The sequence below is a fragment of the Ranitomeya imitator genome, chromosome 10, assembly GCF_032444005.1.
Source record: "Ranitomeya imitator isolate aRanImi1 chromosome 10, aRanImi1.pri, whole genome shotgun sequence".
In the NCBI taxonomy this organism is placed as follows: Eukaryota; Metazoa; Chordata; class Amphibia; order Anura; family Dendrobatidae; genus Ranitomeya; species Ranitomeya imitator.
Window position 1 is genome coordinate 88,125,444 of NC_091291.1, and position 20,005 is coordinate 88,145,448.

At 44.7% G+C, this 20,005-nt stretch overlaps 1 protein-coding gene across 3 annotated transcripts in view; it reads left to right on the plus strand.

Annotated features, from left to right (window-relative positions):
* The window catches only part of ARHGEF12 (Rho guanine nucleotide exchange factor 12), a 195,814-nt gene that overhangs the window by 154,035 nt on the left and 21,774 nt on the right, over positions 1–20,005 (plus strand). For all 3 annotated transcript variants that reach the window (XM_069741781.1, XM_069741782.1, XM_069741783.1), the window contains exons 35-40: positions 8,126–8,221; positions 9,978–10,057; positions 13,370–13,531; positions 15,548–15,901; positions 15,994–16,235; positions 16,833–16,902. In XM_069741781.1, coding sequence (XP_069597882.1) covers positions 8,126–8,221; positions 9,978–10,057; positions 13,370–13,531; positions 15,548–15,901; positions 15,994–16,235; positions 16,833–16,902 — 1,004 coding nt within the window. The remainder of the gene's footprint in view (positions 1–8,125; positions 8,222–9,977; positions 10,058–13,369; positions 13,532–15,547; positions 15,902–15,993; positions 16,236–16,832; positions 16,903–20,005) is intronic.

Below are 20,005 nucleotides of genomic sequence, written 5' to 3' on the forward strand. Positions count from 1 at the left end.
GGGGGAGGCGTTTATACCGTTCCGTGTTTGGTAAAATTGATAAAGCAGTTTTATTCTTTGGGTCAGTACGATTACAGCGACACCTCATTTATATAATTTTTTTTATGTTTTAGCGCTTTTATACGATAAAAACTATTTTACAGAAAAAATAATTATTTTTGCATCGTTTTATTCTCAGGACTATAACTTTTTTATTTTTTTGCTGATGATGCTGTATGGCAGCTCGTTTTTTGCGGGACAAGATGACGTTTTCAGCGGTACCATGGTTATTTATATGTCTTTTTGATCGCGTGTTATTCCACTTTTTGTTCGGCGGTATGATAATAAAGCGTTGTTTTTTGCCTCGTTTTTTTTTTTCTTCTTACGGTGTTTACTGAAGGGGTTAACTAGTGGGCCAGTTTTATAGGTCGTGTCGTTACGGACGCGGCGATACTAAATATGTGTACTTTTATTGTTTTTTTTATTTAGATGAAGAAATGTATTTATGGGAATAATTTTTTTTTTTTTTTTTCATTATTTAGGAATATTTTTTTTTGTTTTTTTTTTTAGACATTTGGAAAAAAATTTCTTAGCTTTTTTTATTTTGTCCCGGGGGGGGACATCACAGATCGATGATCTGACAGTTTGCACAGCACTCTGTCAGATCACCGATCTGACATGCAGCACTGCAGGCTTCACAGTGCCTGCTCTGAGCAGGCTCTGTGAAGCCACCTCCCTCCGCGGCCATCTTGGATCCGGGGCTGGAGCAGGCAGGGAGGTGAGGAGACCCTCGCAGCAACGCGATCACATCACGTTGCTGCGGGGGGCTCAGGGAAGCCCGCAGAGAGCCCCCTCCCTGCGCGATGCTTCCCTGTACCGCCGGCACATCGCGATCATCTTTGATCGCGGTGTGCCGGGGGTTAATGTGCCGGGGGCGGTCCGTGACCGCTCCTGGCACATAGTGCCGGATGTCAGCTGCAATAGGCAGCTGACACCCGGCCGCGATCGCCGGCGCTCCCCCCATGAGCGCTGCCGATCGCATATGACGTACTATCCCGTCGGTGGTCATAGGGGCCCACCCCACCTCGACGGGATAGTACGTCTAATGTCAGAAAGGGGTTAATGGCTAACTGAAAAGATGGTAACAAATTGCAAGCTTTCGAGATTAAGCAGGTCTCTTCACCAGGCGTAGACTAATGCAATATCTGAAGAATCACATGCTTATACACAACGTAGCACAGAGAAAGAAGGCAATAGATAAGACAAGTGACGGGAAGCAGAATTATCATGTGAGAGGGATAGACACAGATATTGGAACAGTTCATAGATAAGGAAGTCTTAATGTTTTATGGTCCCCTGAATGGGTCTGTTCTGTGTTGTGATGACCCCAGAAGGTCTGAAGAGCAAATTCCTTAATTGATGTAAAAAGACGCAAATCTATGCAAAACATTCATTCCTCCACGAAGTGTCAAAGGTCGTCATGAGTTTATACTCACAGACTCTTCTGTCTTACTGAGATTTGAAATTACCTTTTAAAACAAGTACTTTCATGTCAATGATGCTATGACCGGGGATACAAAAATGTTTTGCTACTGGTAGGTCCATTCTTTTTTCTCTTATTGTGTGGCCGTGAGAATTCATCCTTGTTCTAAGTTTTTGCCCTGTCTCCCCCACATACAGACCCCCAGTTGGACATTTAGTACAAATAATTAAATAATCTGATGAGGTGTATTTAATTATTTGTACTAAATGTCCAACTGGGGGGTCTGTATGTGGGGGAGACAGGGCAAAAGCTTAGAACAAGGATGAATTTTCATCGCCACACAATAAGAGAAAAAAAGAATGGACCTACCGGTAGCAAAACATTTTTGTATCCCCGGTCATAGCATCATGGACATAAAAGTACTTGTTTTAAATGGTAATTGCAAATCTCAGAAAGACAGAAGTCTGTGAGTATAAACTGATGACGACCTTTGACACTCTCAGTGCAGGAATGAATGTGTCGCATGGATTTGTTTTTTTACATCAATTAAGGAATTTGCTCTTCAGACCTTCTGGGGTCATCGCAACACAGAACCAGACTCATTCAGAGGACCATAAAACATTACGACTTCCTTATCTATGAAATGTTCCAATATCTATGTCTATCCCTCTCACATAATTCTGCTTCACATCACTTGTCTATTGCATTCTTTCTCTCTGTGCTGTGTTGTGTATAAATATGTGATTCTTCAGATTTTGCATTAGTCTTCACCTGGTGAAGAGACCTGCATAATCTCGAAAGCTTGCAATTTGTTACCATCTTTTCAGTTAGCCATTAAAAGGTATCAATCACCACTTCTATAGACATTGAATGGTCGCACATGCTCACTAATGCTCCATTCACTCAGTGCCTGTGGGACCTGTAATTAGGGAGGAGATCCCAGCAGATTGACCCTCGGCGATCATAAAATTATCACCTATCTTGGGGAAATATGGCATTTGTTAACCCCTTATTAGTAGTATTACTTTGCACGAAACAGTCTACTTATCTCATCTCAAAAATAGAATGCTTTACCTCCCCCACTCCCTTTTTTTCCTCTTTTTATGTATGGGGCTTTTTTTTACTTTTTGTTCAAGAATACAGTTTTTTTACTGTTTATCCTTTACCCCAATATTTGCAGATTTAAACAACGAGATGGAGAACTCCACTGGGGTTGTACGGGGTTAAAAAAACAAAACATAGCCATGAACAGGTTGCATGATTTTTTTTATTTTATTTTATATTTTTTGTTCCAATTGGTCTCCATTCACATTCAATAAAATATTTACACTAGGTACACTTATATTAATAATGAAATGTAATCAAACCCCCCAAATCTTTGAAAGTGAACTATACAGGTGCATACAGTGGCATGTAAAAGTTTGGGCACCCCTGGTGAAAATTACTTATGAGAACAGTTAAGCAAATTAATGATGTAATGATCTCTGAAAGGTCTAAAGTTAAAGATGACACATTTCCTTTGTATTTTAGGCATAAAAGTCCTCTTTTAAATTTAAAAATAACAATAAAGAAAATGGTCCAATGCAAAAGTTTGGGCACCCTGCATGATTACTACCTAGTAGCACGCCCTTTTGAAAGTATCATAGCTTGTAAACGCTTTTTGTAGCCTGAGAGTCTTTCATTTCTTGTTTGAGGGATTTTCATCCATTCCTCCTTGGAAAATTCTTCCAGTTCTGTGAGATTCCTGGGCCGTCTTGCATCCTCTGCTATTTTGAGGTCTAGCCACAGATTTTCAATGATCAAATCAGGGGACTGTGAGGGCCATTGTAAAACCTTCAGCTTGTGCCTTTTGAACTAATCTATTGTGGATTTTGATGCGTGTTTAGGATCATTATCCATTTGTAGAAGCCATCCTCTTTTGAAATTCAGCTTTTTTTTTTACAGAAGGTGTTATGTTTGCATCAAGAATTTGTTGAAATTTCTTTGAATCCATTCTTCTCTCTACCTGTGAAATGTTCCCTGTGCCATTGGCCTCAACACAACCCCAAGCATGATTGATCCACCCCCATGTTATGGTTGGCGAGATGTTCTTTTTTTTAAATTATGTGCCCTTTTTTCTCCACACATACCTTTGATCATTGTGGCCAAAGAGTTCTATTTTAACCTCATCGGTCCACAGGACTTGTTTCCAAAGTGCATCAGGCTTGTTTAGATGTTCTTTTGCCTATTTCTGACACTGAATTTTATAGTGAAGACGCAGGAGAGGTTTTCTTCTGATGAAGGCCATATTTGTGCAGGTGTCTCTGAACAGTAGGACAATGTACCACAACTCCAGAGTCTGCTAAATCTTTCTGAAGGTCTATTGCAGTCAAGTGGGGGTTTTGATTTGCCTCTCTAGCAATCTTATGATAAGCTCTCTGAATTTTTGCTTGGTCTATCTAACAGGTCTTATCTTGACCTCCATTGTTCCTGTTAACTGCCGTTTATTAATTAGATTTCGAACTGAGGAAAGGGCAACTTGAAAACGCTTTGCTATCTTATAGCCATTTCCTACTTTATGGGCCTCCACCAGTTTTATTTTCAGAGTGCTAGGCAGCTGCTTAGAAGAACCCATGGCTTCTGTTTTTCGGCACAAAGTTAGAGGAGGCTGGTAATTTTGCATCACATGACCTTTCCTAACGATGATGGTGAACAAACCATAGCCCTAACAAGCTTTTAAGGTCTGAAACCTTGGTGAAAGTTATCTGAGCACACAATTTTTTTTCTAGTAATTAAACTTTAGGCCTTTTTTAGAGATCATTTCATCTACAACTTGCTTAACTGTTCACAATAACAGTAATTTTAACCAGGGGTGCCCAAACTTTTACATGCCACTGTGTTTGCCATTATTATTCACAATCTTACGGCTCACTATTCTAATTAGATGTAAATTGGCAGTTAGTGCAGTTCTCAGCGTTGTAAAAATAGAGACCACTCAACATCAAAATATTAGGTACTCTCTTTCCAGGTGTTTCGCCATATACTGGCCCTCCAGATGTGTTTTGCCTTATACAGGTGTTCTCAAAGGGGTTTACAGAGCATATACTTTTATATAAATCTTTAGTCTAATTGGAATTAAGCTCGTAAATCCTAATAGTAATTATACACACAGTTTGCTTTCAAATGGAGGAACCATCAGGTTTTTAACTGTTTGTATGCATTTTTTTTTTACATGCATGTATATACCATATATACTCGTTTATGAACCGAGTTTTTCAGCAAATTTTTATGTGCTGAAAACGCCCCCTCAGCTTATACACGAGTCATTGTCCCAGAAAGACAGCGGGGGAGGGGGAGCGGGAGAGCAGCAGGTCACAGAGGCAGGAGCCGGCTGCTGCGGCTGTAATTGTGCCTGCTGCTAAAGAGAAATGAATATTCACTGCACTGGCAGTGAATATTCATTTCTCTTATAGCGTGCACAGTTACAGCTGCTGGCTTCCAGCGAGCATCCTACTTACCTTCCCTGCGTGCCCTCGCTCCATCTCCTTCCGGTGTCAGTCTTACAGCCGAGCGATCACGTGGCCCCCGATCATTTAGGTAATGAATATTCACCCCTCTCCACTCCCTTAGGCGTGGAGTGAATATTCATTACTTTTGGAAGAGCTGCTGGCAGCAGAACGAGATGCAGCAGGGGCGCGCAGGGAAGGTATGTAGGATGTGTTTTTTTTTTTTTTGTTTGTTTTTTTTATAGGAACCATGCATACAAGAACAGGGATGGGGAGCCATGCATACCTAGATAGGGATGAGGGGACAATGCACCCGGCTTATACTTAAGTTAATACGTTTTCCCAGTTTTTTTGTAGCAAAATTAGGTGCCTCAGCTTCTACTCGGGTCGGCCTATACTCTAGTATATACGGTAGTGTAAATTGTGAATGGAAACAAATTGGGTAATTTGATGCCTTAGTGGCAATTTGAAAAAGAATATATAATATACACCATGACCGATAAATGGATTTTTGATAATGTTTGTAGCATGAACTATAATGTGCACCACCAGTTGCAGCTCTAAGAAGCCATAATTTTCTAATCCTATGCAAGTCCTTTTAAATATTCTCTTAGATTGAAAGTTGCAGTACATAGAACTTTAGATGTTATCCAAGTTAAAGCCATTATGTAATGCAACGCTAGTACAAAGAGTTAACAGAAAGTTGTGAAAAGTTTTGTCATTTTTAAGGTGTTAAAAGCTGAGTTGCTTTATAAGCGTCTCCCAACCTCTTATTTAGTGAGGATGTCATTCATCTTGAAAGTGTGACCTTGCGGTTTTTCTGGATCAATAATTCGATTAAAGGCTACTTTAGAGGAATGTCCTTGAACCTGCTATTAGATAGGTTTCCAACATTTGGCAAACTTTGATGAAACCTATCCGTTTTTATACCCTTAGCTGTTTTCAGTCTGGACTATTGGCATATCCGCAGTCCTCAAAGTTCGGATATGTTTACCCTGCAGTACTACTTGTTTGGACGGACTTGCATTTCTTTCAGTAGTTTATAACTTGGAGGCGCACTGGGGGTCCTAACAGTTGGACTTCCAGTAATCAGACGCTTATATCCTATCCTACAGAGAGCTGCTAAATGTGTTTAGTGGGAAAAGCAGTTTAAAGAAATTGAATTGAAAACCTTGGTATAAAATGTTGCCCTAAGATGCACTTTTATCACTTAGTATTATAATGTAAGGAATCTCACGAATGCTCATCTCTGCCCCGCTTGGCCTTCTTCTGTGATGCTCTAGTTTTTCTTCAATTCTTTTCTGGAATAATAAAATGTCTGAGTATTGGAATTCCGTGATATTGGGAATACAAGTTTTAAGATTCCTTACCAGATGATATTTTGATCTATGTTGCAATGTTTTACTCTGAATCTCATGTAAGGCTTAGGTCACACATACAGTGCTCGCTGCGTAGTACAAAGTCAGGGCTTGTTGGAATCAACCCAAAAACTATTCCAAAGACAACCCCACAGAGCCATAAACTTGACTAAGCCGATGGAGTCACCTTGGTCACTGTCCTGGCAATGTTCATGTTTATCAGATTTGCACAAAAACATGCTCTGCCCTGTGAACCTGGCGTTAGTGATGTTCCTTACATGCTCTGCCCTGTGAACCTGGCCTTAGTGCTGTTCCTTACATGCTCTGCCCTGTGAACCTGCCTTTACAGTGCTGTTCCTTACATGATCTGCCCTGTGAACCTGGCCTTAATGCTGTTCCTTACATGCTCTGCCCTGTGAACCTGCCCTTACAGTGCTGTTCCTTACATGCTCTGCCCTGTGAACCTGGCCTTAATGCCGTTCCTTACATGAAATGCCCTGTGAACCTGCCCTTACAGTGCTGTTCCTTACAAGATCTGCCCTGTGAACCTGGCCTTAGTGCTGTTCCTTGCATGCTCTGCCCTGTGAACCTGCCCTTACAGTGCCGTTCCTTACATGCTCTGCCCTGTGAACCTGGCCTTACAGTGCTGTTCCTTACATGCTCTGCCCTGTGAACCTGCCCTTACAGTGCTGTTCCTTACATGCTCTGCCCTGTGAACCTGCCCTTACAGTGCTGTGCCTTGCATGCTCTGCCCTGTGAACCTGCCCTTACAGTGATGTACCTTACATGCTCTGCCCTGTGAACCTGGCCTTACAGTTCTGTTCCTTACACGCTCTGCCCTGTGAACCTGGCCTTACAGTGCTGTTCCTTACATGCTCTGCCCTGTGAACCTGCCCTTACAGTGTTGTTCCTTACATGCTCTGCCCTGTGAACCTGCCCTTACAGTGCTGTTCCTTACATGCTCTGCCCTGTGAACTTGGCCTTACAGTGTTGTTCTTACATGCTCTGCCCTGTGAACCTGGCCTTACAGTGCTGTTCTTACATGCTCTGCCCTGTGAACCTGGCCTTACAGTGCTGTTCTTACATGCTCTGCCCTGTGAACCTGCCTTTACAGTGCTGTTCCTTACATGATCTGCCCTGTGAACCTGGCCTTAATGCTGTTCCTTGCATGCTCTGCCCTGTGAACCTGCCCTTACAGTGCTGTGCCTTGCATGCTCTGCCCTGTGAACCTGCCCTTACAGTGCTGTTCCTTACATGCTCTGCCCTGTGAACATGCCCTTACAGTGCTGTGCCTTGCATGCTCTGCCCTGTGAACCTGCCCTTACAGTGCTGTTCCTTACATGCTCTGCCCTGTGAACCTGGCCTTACAGTTCTGTTCCTTACACGCTCTGCCCTGTGAACCTGGCCTTACAGTGCTGTTCTTACATGCTCTGCCCTGTGAACCTGCCCTTACAGTGCTGTTCCTTATATGATCTGCCCTGTGAATCTGCCCTTACAGTGCCGTTCCTTACATGCTCTGCCCTGTGAACCTGGCCTTACAGTGCCGTTCCTTACATGCTCTGCCCTGTGAACCTGGCCTTACAGTGCTGTTCTTACATGCTCTGCCCTGTGAACCTGCCCTTACAGTGCTGTTCTTACATGCTCTGCCCTGTGAACCTGGCCTTACAGTGCTGTTCCTTACATGCTCTGCCCTGTGAACCTCCCCTTAGTGCCGTTCCTTACATGCTCTGCCCTGTGAACCTGCCCTTACAGTGCTGTTCCTTACATGCTCTGCCCTTTGAACCTGCCCTCACAGTGCTGTTTCTTTTTTTTTTTTTTAGTTGGCATGACTTAATTACAAGAATGGCTGCTGCATCGAAAGTGGAGGATCCCAGACCTGCAATTCCACTACAAGTCACATCAGTGATTACAAATGAGTAAGTAAAATTCTGAAAGAGCCGTCAGTAAAAATCAGCAGGTATCTGGGAATATCTGCGACAGTCACATATAGAAGTTCTAATTTGTCACTACAGTTTAGTTGCCTAAAGGGGTATACGGTGTGGTGAGGGGCCGGGTTGGCACGGTGTGGTGAGGGGCCAGGGTTGACTATATTAAGAACTGAGTAAGGCCATGTTCACACGTTCCTGATTTCCCTGCTGTTTTTTCTGCACTAAAAACCGCAGCTCTTGCCAGAAAACGCAGGTGCGTTTTTTGGTGCGTTTTTTGGTGCGTTTTTTGATGCGTTTTTTTATGCGGTTTTTAGTGCGGTTTTTTATGCAGTTTTCTCTGCAGAGTCTGTGTGTTTTCTAGGAAGTTTTTTTAGGGTTAAAATGGCTGAAAATACCCTACCCCTAACCCTAACCCTAGTTCTAACTGTAGTGGGGGGGGGGGGGGGGGAATACATTTTTTATTTTATTATTGTTACTACCTATGAGGGTGATAAAGGGGGGGGTCATCTACTTTTTTTTTTATTTTGATCACTGTGAGGTTATCACAATGATCAAAATGTGCCTGGAACGAATCTGCCGGCCGGCAGATTCGGCGGGCGCACTGCGCATGTGCCCGCCATTTTGGAAGATGGCGGCGCCCAGGGAGAAGACGGACGGACACCGGGAGGCCCGGTAAGTATAAGGGGGGGAGATGAGGGCGTCGGAGCACAGGGGGGGGGGGGTGGCATCGGAGCATGGGGGGGTGGGATTGGGGCACGGGGGGGGGGGGGAGGGGCAGCCACACTCCGCCCACGCACTTCCTGCTGCAGCGGTTCTGCACCACAAACCGCAGAAAGCCCGCAGATATTTTTTTCGTCTGCGGGTTTTACTGCGGGTTTGACCCTCACAATGGAGGTCAATGGGTGCAGAACCGCTGCAGTTCTGCACAAAGAAGTGACATGGTACTTCTTTTTTACCGCGGCTATTCAGCGCGGCTTTTTTAGTGAATTTCCGCAATGTGGGCACAGCGGTTCCTGTTTTCCATAGGGTACATTGTACTGTACCCTGCATGGAAAACAGCTGCGGACCCGCAGCGGCAAAATCACAGCGGTTCCGCAGTAAAAAACGCATTGTGTGAACATGGCCTAAGGGTTCCTTCACACGTCAGGGATTCTCCTATGCAAAAAAAAAACAATCCGAGCTTCATCAGTGTATTTGATCCGAGTCATCCAGAGATTGGTCAGTGTCAGATTTTTGTCAGTTTTCTGGTGTTTCTCTGATAAAAAAAACAAGCATCAGTCTGTGAGAAAACCGAGAACGCACGGATGGCATCCAAGTGCTGCCTGCTTTTTTTTCCTCAGATCCATAGACTTTTATTGTCGAGTCTAATGTGAGATTCTGATTAAAATGGGCCAAGACTCCATGAGTTTGCATAAACAACTAATTTTAAAGGAAAAAATCTAATGTGAACTGCCCTGTGGACTATCATACATACAAATGCTATCCCTGAAAAACAAGGGTCAGTATGAGCCCTAAGTATGAGTTAAAAAAAAAAAAAAAAATTCAGGCGCTCTGCTTCTTCCAGTCGTTGGGTGATGCTGCAGGGGGACCAGTCACGGTGTCCTCACTGATGGCCCATCCTGATTTCTTTCGCCTCGCTCTTGTGAAATTGCTAATATCTTTTCGTTTGTTTTCCATGATTTTTTTTTATTGTATATAAATATTCGGGACTGACACGTGTTATTTTATTATTTTATATTATCAGAGAAGAACATGAAGATGGAGAGAAACAGAAAGTTGACCAGGAGGATAAAGGAGGGGAAGCCCTTACTGGGCCTCGCTCAGGTGAGTAATGTATAATGTCATTGTGGCCATGTATGTGCAGCTTATATACACTTCTAACCTAACCAAATCACTGCGCAAATGTTTTAGGCAGGTGTGGGAAAAATGCTGAAAAATAAGAATGCTTTACAAATAAAAGGAGCAGATGGTATTTTGTTAATTGATAGAAATATCGTGAATTAACAAAAGGGAAATCTAAATCAAATCAATATTTGGTGTTTTTGCCTTTAAAACTGCATCAAAGCATCAATTGTTCTAGGTGCACGTTTACATAGTCTTTAAAGGAACTCTGCCCAATGTTCCAAACATCATGGAGAGCTGACCACAGATCTTCTGGGTATGAGGCTTTTACAAATCCTTCTGTCTCTTCATGTACTCCCAGACGGGCTCAATGCTGAGACCAGGGATCTGTGGACACATGTCATCACTTCCAGGACTCCTTGTTCTTCTTTACATTTAAGCATAATTTTAAAGGGAATCTGTCAATAGGTTTTTGCTACCCAATTTGAGAGAATCACAATGTAGGGGCAGAGATGCTGACTCCAGCGAGGCGCCACTTACTGGACTGCTTGTTGTAGTTTTGATAAAATCCTTGAGGATTAGTAAACCTTAGTCACCATTTTGAAGAATTTGGTGCAAAAAAGTCAATGAATACAAGACAGAAAAAAAAAAAAGCAATGTGACTTCAATAAATCGCAAATTGGCCTTATGTGAGCAAACAGTCCTCAAATTTTTTTTTATCAAAGTAGCCTGCATTTTTTGTGTGTAGCAATAGTGGAATTTGTGTTCATAAACTAGTGTGCTTATGTATATTGGACAAGTGTATGTGTGCACCTGCATATTGATTTATTACTAAAGGTGTGAGCGCCTTCGCCCTTTTTTCCCCCTGTGATATGGAACTGTCTTCCACAACCTCACCTTTGTAGCAGAGGTCGGCCGTTCCTCACCCAGTTTTAAGCCTCCTACACAGCGATTTCTGTTTCAGTTAATGACTGCGATTCTTCCTATTGAAAACGATGATGATTCTCACACTTTGGTCTGGCTGGTTCCTCGTACACCTGACTATAACCCTACAGAATCTCTGACTGCACGTGTACCTAGAAGAACGGAAATGGTGGTGGCACCAAACACGGATTTCCCTTCGATTTCTCATTCTCCATCACTTTGTACTTTGTAAATTGATAAAATCTAACTCTAAATTTCGGAAAGCGTTCTTACGTTGCAGCCTTGTTTTGTACACAGTCCTGTACATGAACATTTAACACAACAGCTCTGAAAAATACTAAAATGTGCCGTGCTTCAGGCAGGGAGGGAGATCCCCGATGGTATTCCCTGGCATTGTCAGCGGTGTCCATCTCTGCCCGCACTGTCATGTCTGTGCCAGCTTTAAAGTCTGTTTGCAGTGAGGGCAATGATGCTCTTGCAGCTTACAGCCTGGGGTCCATTTGAGGTACGTCGTCACTTTTTTCCTGCCTTTTGTCATCAGTCTGTAAATCCGCCTTGTGTTTGTCTTCTCTTCCGGCCAGTTATGGCTGTCCGTGATCCGATGTCTTGGTGCCTCCGCATTGTCCATGGGCCTGGTTGGGCTCAGTAGCAGACGCGCTTTGTCTGAGCGGAACGCGGCACGTTGTTATACGCTTTGCTTTGTATTCTTGGCCCCGGATAGATGCGGTCGCCATATGTTAACTCCTATCTGCTCATTCCAAAAGTCATTCTTTGTCGATGTTCTCCACATAACACGAGGACACACCACGGCGCTGGTTGTGGAGCCGTCATCCGCAGTCATTTGGGGAGGATTCAATTCTGCTGTATATAATATCCCTCCATGTCCTGCCAATGACCCACATATGCCTGGTATGGGAAAATAGCTGCAAATGTAGTGTTGTTGTAGAGCCCAAGTACAGTGATCCTGTATAGGCTTTTCTCTCCATCACCCTTTGTGATAGCCATCCGGTATCAGGCCATGCCCTTCTCATGCAGCGCCCCCTTATGGGGAGGGCAGTATTACATGCAGCAGCTCATGTAGCTACAACTTTGCTGCTGACCTCTTTATTCCTGAGCCGGTCCCTCTTAGTTTGCTGGGTTGTTATATTCCATTGGTTCCTGGTGGCGTAACTGAAGTGTTTGATCCCCGTTGTTTCCTCTGTAAACGAGGGGCAGTTCAGCTTCACTACCAGGGTCCCCTGTAATGATTCCAGCACTTACCCATAGAGAATACTCCAATACATGCAGCGTGCACAGTGCCAAGCCTGCTATAGTCACTAGTATTGCCTTTGTAAGACTGTCCAGAAAACTCTTCTGCACCGGTTCTCCTGTCTGTGCACTTGGCTGAGCGTGCACAGGTTCTGTATGGGGAGCGGACAATAGTCTGCCGTCACCTCTAGTGGCAGATTTTATTCCCTGAGAATGAAATGATCGGCCCCCGGACCCTTCTCTCCCCCAACATCTTCCGCCAGGGGACCGTTCCGATCCTCCCGTACATTTAAAAGGTTTGTTGCATTGAGCAGACCTTTAATCCAGTGTGTAAGACTAAGGTAAAGGGGGTTTCCAGATATAGGAGAGAACTTCCCATCAGTAGAATGTGGGGCCTTAGTGCATGCGAAGATCGGGGAACCTATGACCCCAAATACAGGGGCCTTGTCTGAAGGGAACGGAGGTCGAACCTGTGCCCCTTGCTCCAGTCATGGTCTATGGCCGATGCCGTCTAGTACTCTTAGAGGTATATTGTCTAACACTACTGCAGGGCATAATAAGACGATTGAAATGACAATTGGGAGATTAAGCAAACTGAACACACGCAGTTACCCCTAAAATAAAAGAAAAACAACCAGATCCCATCACTGATTTTTCCATAGGGTTTGGGGATAATTTACTGATGGTATGAGCACCTTCACTCCATTCATTGACTGTGGGACTGCCTGAGAGCCGTACGCCACACTTTCTGCTGGTCCTGTAGACCTCCAGCATTCAGTTATTATCTTGGTACCTATGGAAAGGGGATGCATTAAAATCTTGGGGTACCCCAAAATGGCATTTGTGAGCTGTAATATCCTGAGATCGAGCTTAAGTTGTGGAAGTCACCAAATTGAAGTTTGATTTGTTCATAAATCCCATTAAGTTTTTTGTTTCTTTAAGGAGAGATTGATGGTACGGACCCGGCCCCCAGACGAGTGCTCTGACGGATCAGGGTGAATGGCATTTTGTGGCTGACCATATACTGATGATAGTTGTGTACCATGTGTTGGCTCCTTTTTATTATCTGCACTTTTGGGAAGAGATGAGATGAAACATTGATAAGTTGTCTTCTCCTTTCAGACAAGGATTCAGGCACGGAGAGTTCAGCACTAGCCCATAGTGGGGGGGACAGCTCGGTCCAGCCAGTGCAGAGCAATCTGCCCCCGACGTCTGCCAGTCCTAGCCGCATGTCCTACTACACCGCTGCCGAGCACACATGGGCACAGGACGCCCTCAGAAACTGTAAGTATGATTGACATCATCTTTTAGAAAGCAACAAAGTAACTGTTACTCATTTTCACACTTTGCATTTTTCACCATTTTAACTAAAGCTAGAAGCACTTCAGTGTATGATCAGTTTTACAACCCCTTCACTACTGTTTGGCCCCCCTGTCTTGCCCGGCGGTGGGCCCTCCCCTGTCTTGCCCGGCGGTGGGCCCCCCCTGTCTTGCCCGGCGGTGGGCCCCCCCCCCCCCCGTCTTGCCCGGCGGTGGGCCCCCCTGTCTGGCCCGGCGGTGGGCCCCCCTGTCTGGCCCGGCGGTGGGCCCCCCTGTCTGGCCCGGCGGTGGGCCCCTCTGAGAGAAGGACCAAGAATTTGGTCGTAAGTGTGACGACCCAGAACACTCAAATTAAATACTTTTTACCCTATTGCAAAAAGAAAATCTCACTTCAATCTGAGCTATTGAGCTGTCTCCTGTCTCATAGAGCGAAGTCTTGAATATCTGTGTTCGCAATCATGGCTGACAACCAGTAATGACACTTTTACTAAACTTTTCCAGATTACTGATCCATAAATGTGAGTAATTATGTTCTGCGCAGGGAAAGCGCCACTGCCTATGTAGTTATTTGTATCTTTCCAGAGTCAGAGGAAGTGTGGTGGTGATTAATATAGATGCCATTCTGCTTCCCAGAGCAAGATAGATGATCTATTAGCAATATGTCCATTAAGTTCATCTTAAGACTCCAGTTGATCCAGAGAGAGGCCAAAAAAATCCACTTGAATCATGTCAGCTATTTAACCCTGCTGTTCTGTTGGTCAAAAATGACCGACTTTGAACTTCAATATTCTTTAAAATATTCAAGATGCGGCTCTGAAACCCGTGGCCGACCGACCCATCCTCATTTAAGTCAATCAACCACAAGTTTCAGAACCGCATCTTGAACACCCCAAAAAATACCAAAGTTCAAAATAGGTCTCCCCAGACCGAACAGAACAGCAGGGTTAATAAAATGTCCTTTCTGACCCCTGCGAGCAATCGTCCATGTCTGGAGCAGCATTGTGCACAGTTATGAGACCAGGGCCACTCATGATTGTAGCCTTTTGGCTATGACATGGCGATAAAGGCCATTTGGCACCAGAAACATTGACCGATCCACGACTCCCACCGATCGCTGTCACTCATTTGCTTCCGTGTCCCTTGTGTGGAGTGTAATGGATACAAATGAATTATTGACCTTCATGTGTGCGACCCGTGTTAAGGCCCCTTCACATTAAGCGACGCTGCAGCGATACCGACAACGATCCGGATCGCTGCAGCGTCGCTGTTTGGTCGCTGGAGAGCTGTCACACAGACCGCTCTCCAGCGACCAACCATGCCGGTAACCAGGGTAAACATCGGGTAACTAAGCGCAGGGCCGCGTTTAGTAACCCGATGTTTACCCTGGTTACCTTCCTAAAAGTAAAAAAAAACAAACAGTACATACTTACCTAACGCTGTCTGTCCTCCAGCGCTGTGCTCTGCACTCCTCCTGTACTGGCTGTGAGCACAGCGGCCGGAAAGCAGAGCGGTGACGTCACCGCTCTGCTTTCCGGCTGACCGACGCTCACAGCCAGTGCAGGAGGAGTGCAGAGCACAGCGCTGGAGCACAGACAGCGTTAGGTAAGTATGTAGTGTTTTTTTTTTTTTACTTTTAGCATGGTAACCAGGGTAAACATCGGGTTACTAAGCGCGGCCCTGCGCTTAGTTACCCGATGTTTACCCTGGTTACCAGCGAAGACATCGCTGGATCGGTGTCACACACGCCGATCCAGCGATGTCTCCAGGGAGTCCAGCGACGAAATAAAGTTCTGGACTTTCTTCAGCGACCAACGATCTCCCAGCAGGGGCCTGATCGTTGGTCGCTGTCACACATAACGATTTTATTAACGATATCGTTGCTACGTCACAAAAAGCAACGATATCGTTAACAATATCGTTATGTGTGAAGGTACCTTAACTGATTAATGTTCTTATTATATATTACATTTGTTTCCTGTAGTGGAAAAACTCCGAGAGTTATTACTGCAGCAGGTCAAGCTCCTTCAGCGAGAGGAAGCTGAAAACTTCCAGCGTTTCTGCAGTCGGAGTGTCCAGCAGATGACGGACAGTGACAAACAGACGAGACCTTTGGGACACAACCACCAGAGGAAACGAATGGAAAAGACGTGTGCAAATAAGCAATCTCCTGTACAGCAAAAGGCTGAAAAGCGCCACTCCGAGCATGGCAGTGTATTCTCAGACTTGGCAGAAGAAGATGGCTCCGAGCAGTTTTTTGATGCTCATGAACCTCAAAGCGAAGAACAGTCAAAGAATGACACTAAAGATTCAGACGACGTTCAGTATCGGATATCAGGTCAGTATCTGTTGTAGGCTCTTATATTTATTGTTTGCTTCTAGCAGTGCTCTTTTTGTTTTGAATGCTTTTTTTTATTATTTTTATTGCAGGGAGATATCTGATTCTGGAGGGCTATGAGAACATGCAAGAAAGTTCCACAGATGACGACTTTGTTTACGCGGAATCCTCTACTCAATGCACATATTCCGAGCACCAAGCAGGGTCCTCATATGCAGCAGACCGGCTGAACCCCCCTGACACCGGGCACCTCGAGCCCACGCCACCTTCAGAGATGTTCAAGCAGATGTTGCATTATATAGAAAAGATTGAAACAGACTTGCAGCAGCTCAAGGTGAGCAAATAAAATTGTATAATAAGTAAAGACTAGAGTTATTGCGAAATGGTCCATTGGCCACGTCAGTACTCTGCGGCTGCTGGACGGGAGACCGGAGAGTCGCTCCTACCATCTGTAGCTCTTCTTACCATTAGCCGGCCTGATGCGAGGTCCCAATTCATTTGTAGCTGCACGCCACATCTTAGAAACTGGCCTGTGCCTCCAAAAGAAATGTTACTTTAGTCAGGGACTGGAGTAACATTTGTGCCACAACATTTGATGACATTGCCGGGCGGGCTTTGTTACGCCCAGTCCCATGTTTGCCTACTTTAGCAGAGCTGGACGAAACTGGCATACAAGTGGCAAAAATTGCACAATTTTTGTGTAACTTTGTTGCATAAAAATATTGCAGTATTTGAAGGTGTGTTACCACCATATTTGGTGACAATACCTTTGTGGATCGGGCCCATAATGTGTTTCATTTGGTAGTCTGTGGCTTTTGTGTGACCACATGTTTTGTGCTTCAGAGAGAAGTATGGTAACTCGTTTGAGCACAAATATTTGATGCTTATGCCTCGGTGAATGATATCTTTGTTTGGATTTTATACATTACAGGGACTTGAAAACTGTTATAGTGCACTCCGGAATAAGCTGGCGGCATCGGGCCTCTTGGAAGAAGAACCAGGTATAACAAGACAGACTGACACCTTCATGTGGTCTACCAGTCTAGATAATGAGCTTTGAAGACCCCCAGGTGAAATGTTCACCTTTAATGGTGGTTTCCTGCCCCTTCTGTGCATTGGGGGCACCAAGTCTTATTTTGAGGTACCCCCTAAAAGAAATAAGAAGAATGAAAAACTAGTACGCACGGAACAACAAAATTAGTTTAGAGCCCAGATTTCAAACCGCAAAATAAAACTGGCACCCCATAAGGAAAAATAATTCATACCATCCATCGCAAAATCGACACCCCCCACCACAAGATACATTCAGACCTCTCATTGCAAGATTCATGTTGAACCTTTACCACAATAGTAATTTAACCCCCTGATTGACAATTATAGCAGGTGTTAGACCCCACCATTAATTTAGCCTCCAGGCGTCAGTTCTCGGTACAATAAGGCTGTGTGCACACGTTCTGGATTTTTCATGGTTTTTTTTCGCTATAAACGCGATAAAACTGCAAAAAAAAAAAGCATCCATTAAGCATCCTATTAATAGAATGCAATCCGCAATTTTTGTGCACATGTTGCGCATCGCGGTAAGAAGCGCAGCATGTTCATTAATTTTGCTTTTTTTTGCGGATTTCCCTCTATTTAATGCATTGGGAAGCTCCGGAAAAAAATGTGAAAAATCCGCACAAAACACACGAAAAAAAACGCATGCTGATTTCCTGCTGAAAAAGTTTGGTTTTGTTCAGGAAATTTCTGCAAAGAGGCCTGACATGTGCACATAGCCTAAATTGGTCCCCCGATTACACCGAAGAGCTCTGAAGTTTCTGGGCTCTGAATATTTACCAGACACCAGATCGTCAGACAAAAAATAAAGCCATATGTAGGACCTCTCCTCGCTTCCGATTTCTCAATTATCTTGCGTACAAGAATTGTCCTCGGTAGGCTGTGTGCACCGCCGCACCCAATGCCCCTACGTAGGTCTGTGCCCTGAAGAGCCGGATGTGGCGGGGGGCCGTGCCCGGTCTGCCAAGTATGGCACAAATTACTCTCCGCAGACTCGTTACTCAATTACCAATTTCACACTTACAAAATGTAATTTATGTTCATCGAAGTAAGTCAGCAGGAAAACGCACACATGGCAGATGGCCCCTTACCCATGTGTGACCCCATGAGACTCCACCTGTAGCGATACCAGCCCCATCCTCAAATCCATCAGCCGGATGTCGATTCTGTCCATGTTTACAGAATAAAGTCTTCTTTTCAGATAAGACTATTGGATTTCTGCACTGACCACATCTGTCCCGTGGGCGACTTTACCAGCATAACATATATTTAGTCGATCAAGAAAAAGCAGTGGGTGACTCATCCTTAAAAATCTGAATTTATCGGATGGTTACCTTCAGCTGCACCAAACCCTGAGCTAATTGTGTATTCAATCTACATGACGTGGTGCAGAGTTATAAAAGCTGCTGGACAGTGCAGTGATTCTAGATCGGGGCGCACAACCTGCGGCCCCCGACCGTCTGCTCACAGGCAGGATTGTTCATGGTCTGCTGGCCCCTCACATGGGATTGCATGTCGGAGAGAAGCTGGGACTGCAAGTACAAGCAGGGCCCTGTGTAAACATCTCCAGGATCCTCATGTATCGGCAGAATGGGGCTCTCCCGACCTCGGGGTGATAGTCCAGTATGGAGTATGTAAGGCAGAGAGGGAAATATAGGGTGATCTGGTTTGGCTTACTTCCACTGTGGAGGCGAGTGGCTCCTTGTGATATCTTGCCTACAAATATCTGCCGACTCTTTACAACAGGCGCACAATACCTACACTTTTGCTTGCGGGTCGCCAGGTATCTGAAAGGATGCTGCCACCGGCCCCCTCTCTCCTACGATGTAGAGGTGAGCACTGCCGGAGAACCCTTTTAATTTGGCCTTATTTAGTTTTCACACGACAGTCGCATGCTTCTCATTGTTTATAAGCGATGTTCCCTCTCTGTAAATCCATTACGGCATGAGTACCCCCTAAAGGCATATCTTGTGTATCCCCCTCGGGATATGTATACTACAGAATGAAAGCTAGAAAATGAGCACATCGTACAAGTGCCATCATGAAGCTTTTCTCCGATGCCTGCCCGGTGTGCAGACAGATCCGCACCTGAAGGAGTTAAGCCTCCATGACCGCACTTGGTTAAGTAAGGGATATTGGTAATCACTGAAGGTTATTTTATTGGATTGTTCAGTGCTGCAACTCTGCAGTAATCATTACAAGTGATCAGCAGTTACCTAACCGGCTCCTGTGATTTAGTGTCGGACATCAGGGGCGCATTTCCAGAAGAGGATTTCACGTCTATTTTTATTTCAATAGTCTAACTTTTGATGTTTCAGCAAGATGAATTAAGATTTAATGTTAGGAAAAGGCTAATATAGGAATTCTCTAAGGTGGCACAGATATTTCACATGAGTTTACCACGGGTGTCGATATCTGCTCCGCGGCACGTCTAATCCAAGCTACCAGCACCAACCGTCCTCAGGCAGACGTTCGGGTGCGGGCTTTGTGCTCTTTAGCTCCAGTAGGACACTTGTGAAGTTCTTCACTGAGGTGGTGTAAAGTTAGGATTTTCTCTACAGATGCTGGATGTGACGAATCGCACAGGGGAAGGGGTGTGTCGACTTCACTTACCTCTGGGGAGGGGATAGAAGGACCCAGCAGGGATCAGCACTCTGGCGCCACCACTTGCCCCAGGTCAGTCAGGAAGGGCAAATAGTTGCCGTAAAGGCTTCCCTTATAGGTACAAGTTATTGAGGCGCTCCAAGTGAAGGGGGGAATATACATCACCAGTTCAGGCTGGGTATAAATATATATATAAACCTCCCGTCTTTCACTGTCAGGGCTCCTCACTAACACAGTACGGTATGCTTCCACCAGTTCCTCGTTCAATATAAGCCCCCTCCGACAGCAGGCTTATATCGGGTCAGAAACCAACCCGGGTAGCGTATAATAACCAACTGAGCATGCGGACGTGGGGATTCATGAATCGAGATAAATGAGCAGCCCAAGATTAATTTTTTATTTAATCGCAGAAAGGTGCCCTAGAAATATGCAGGTATATATTTACAA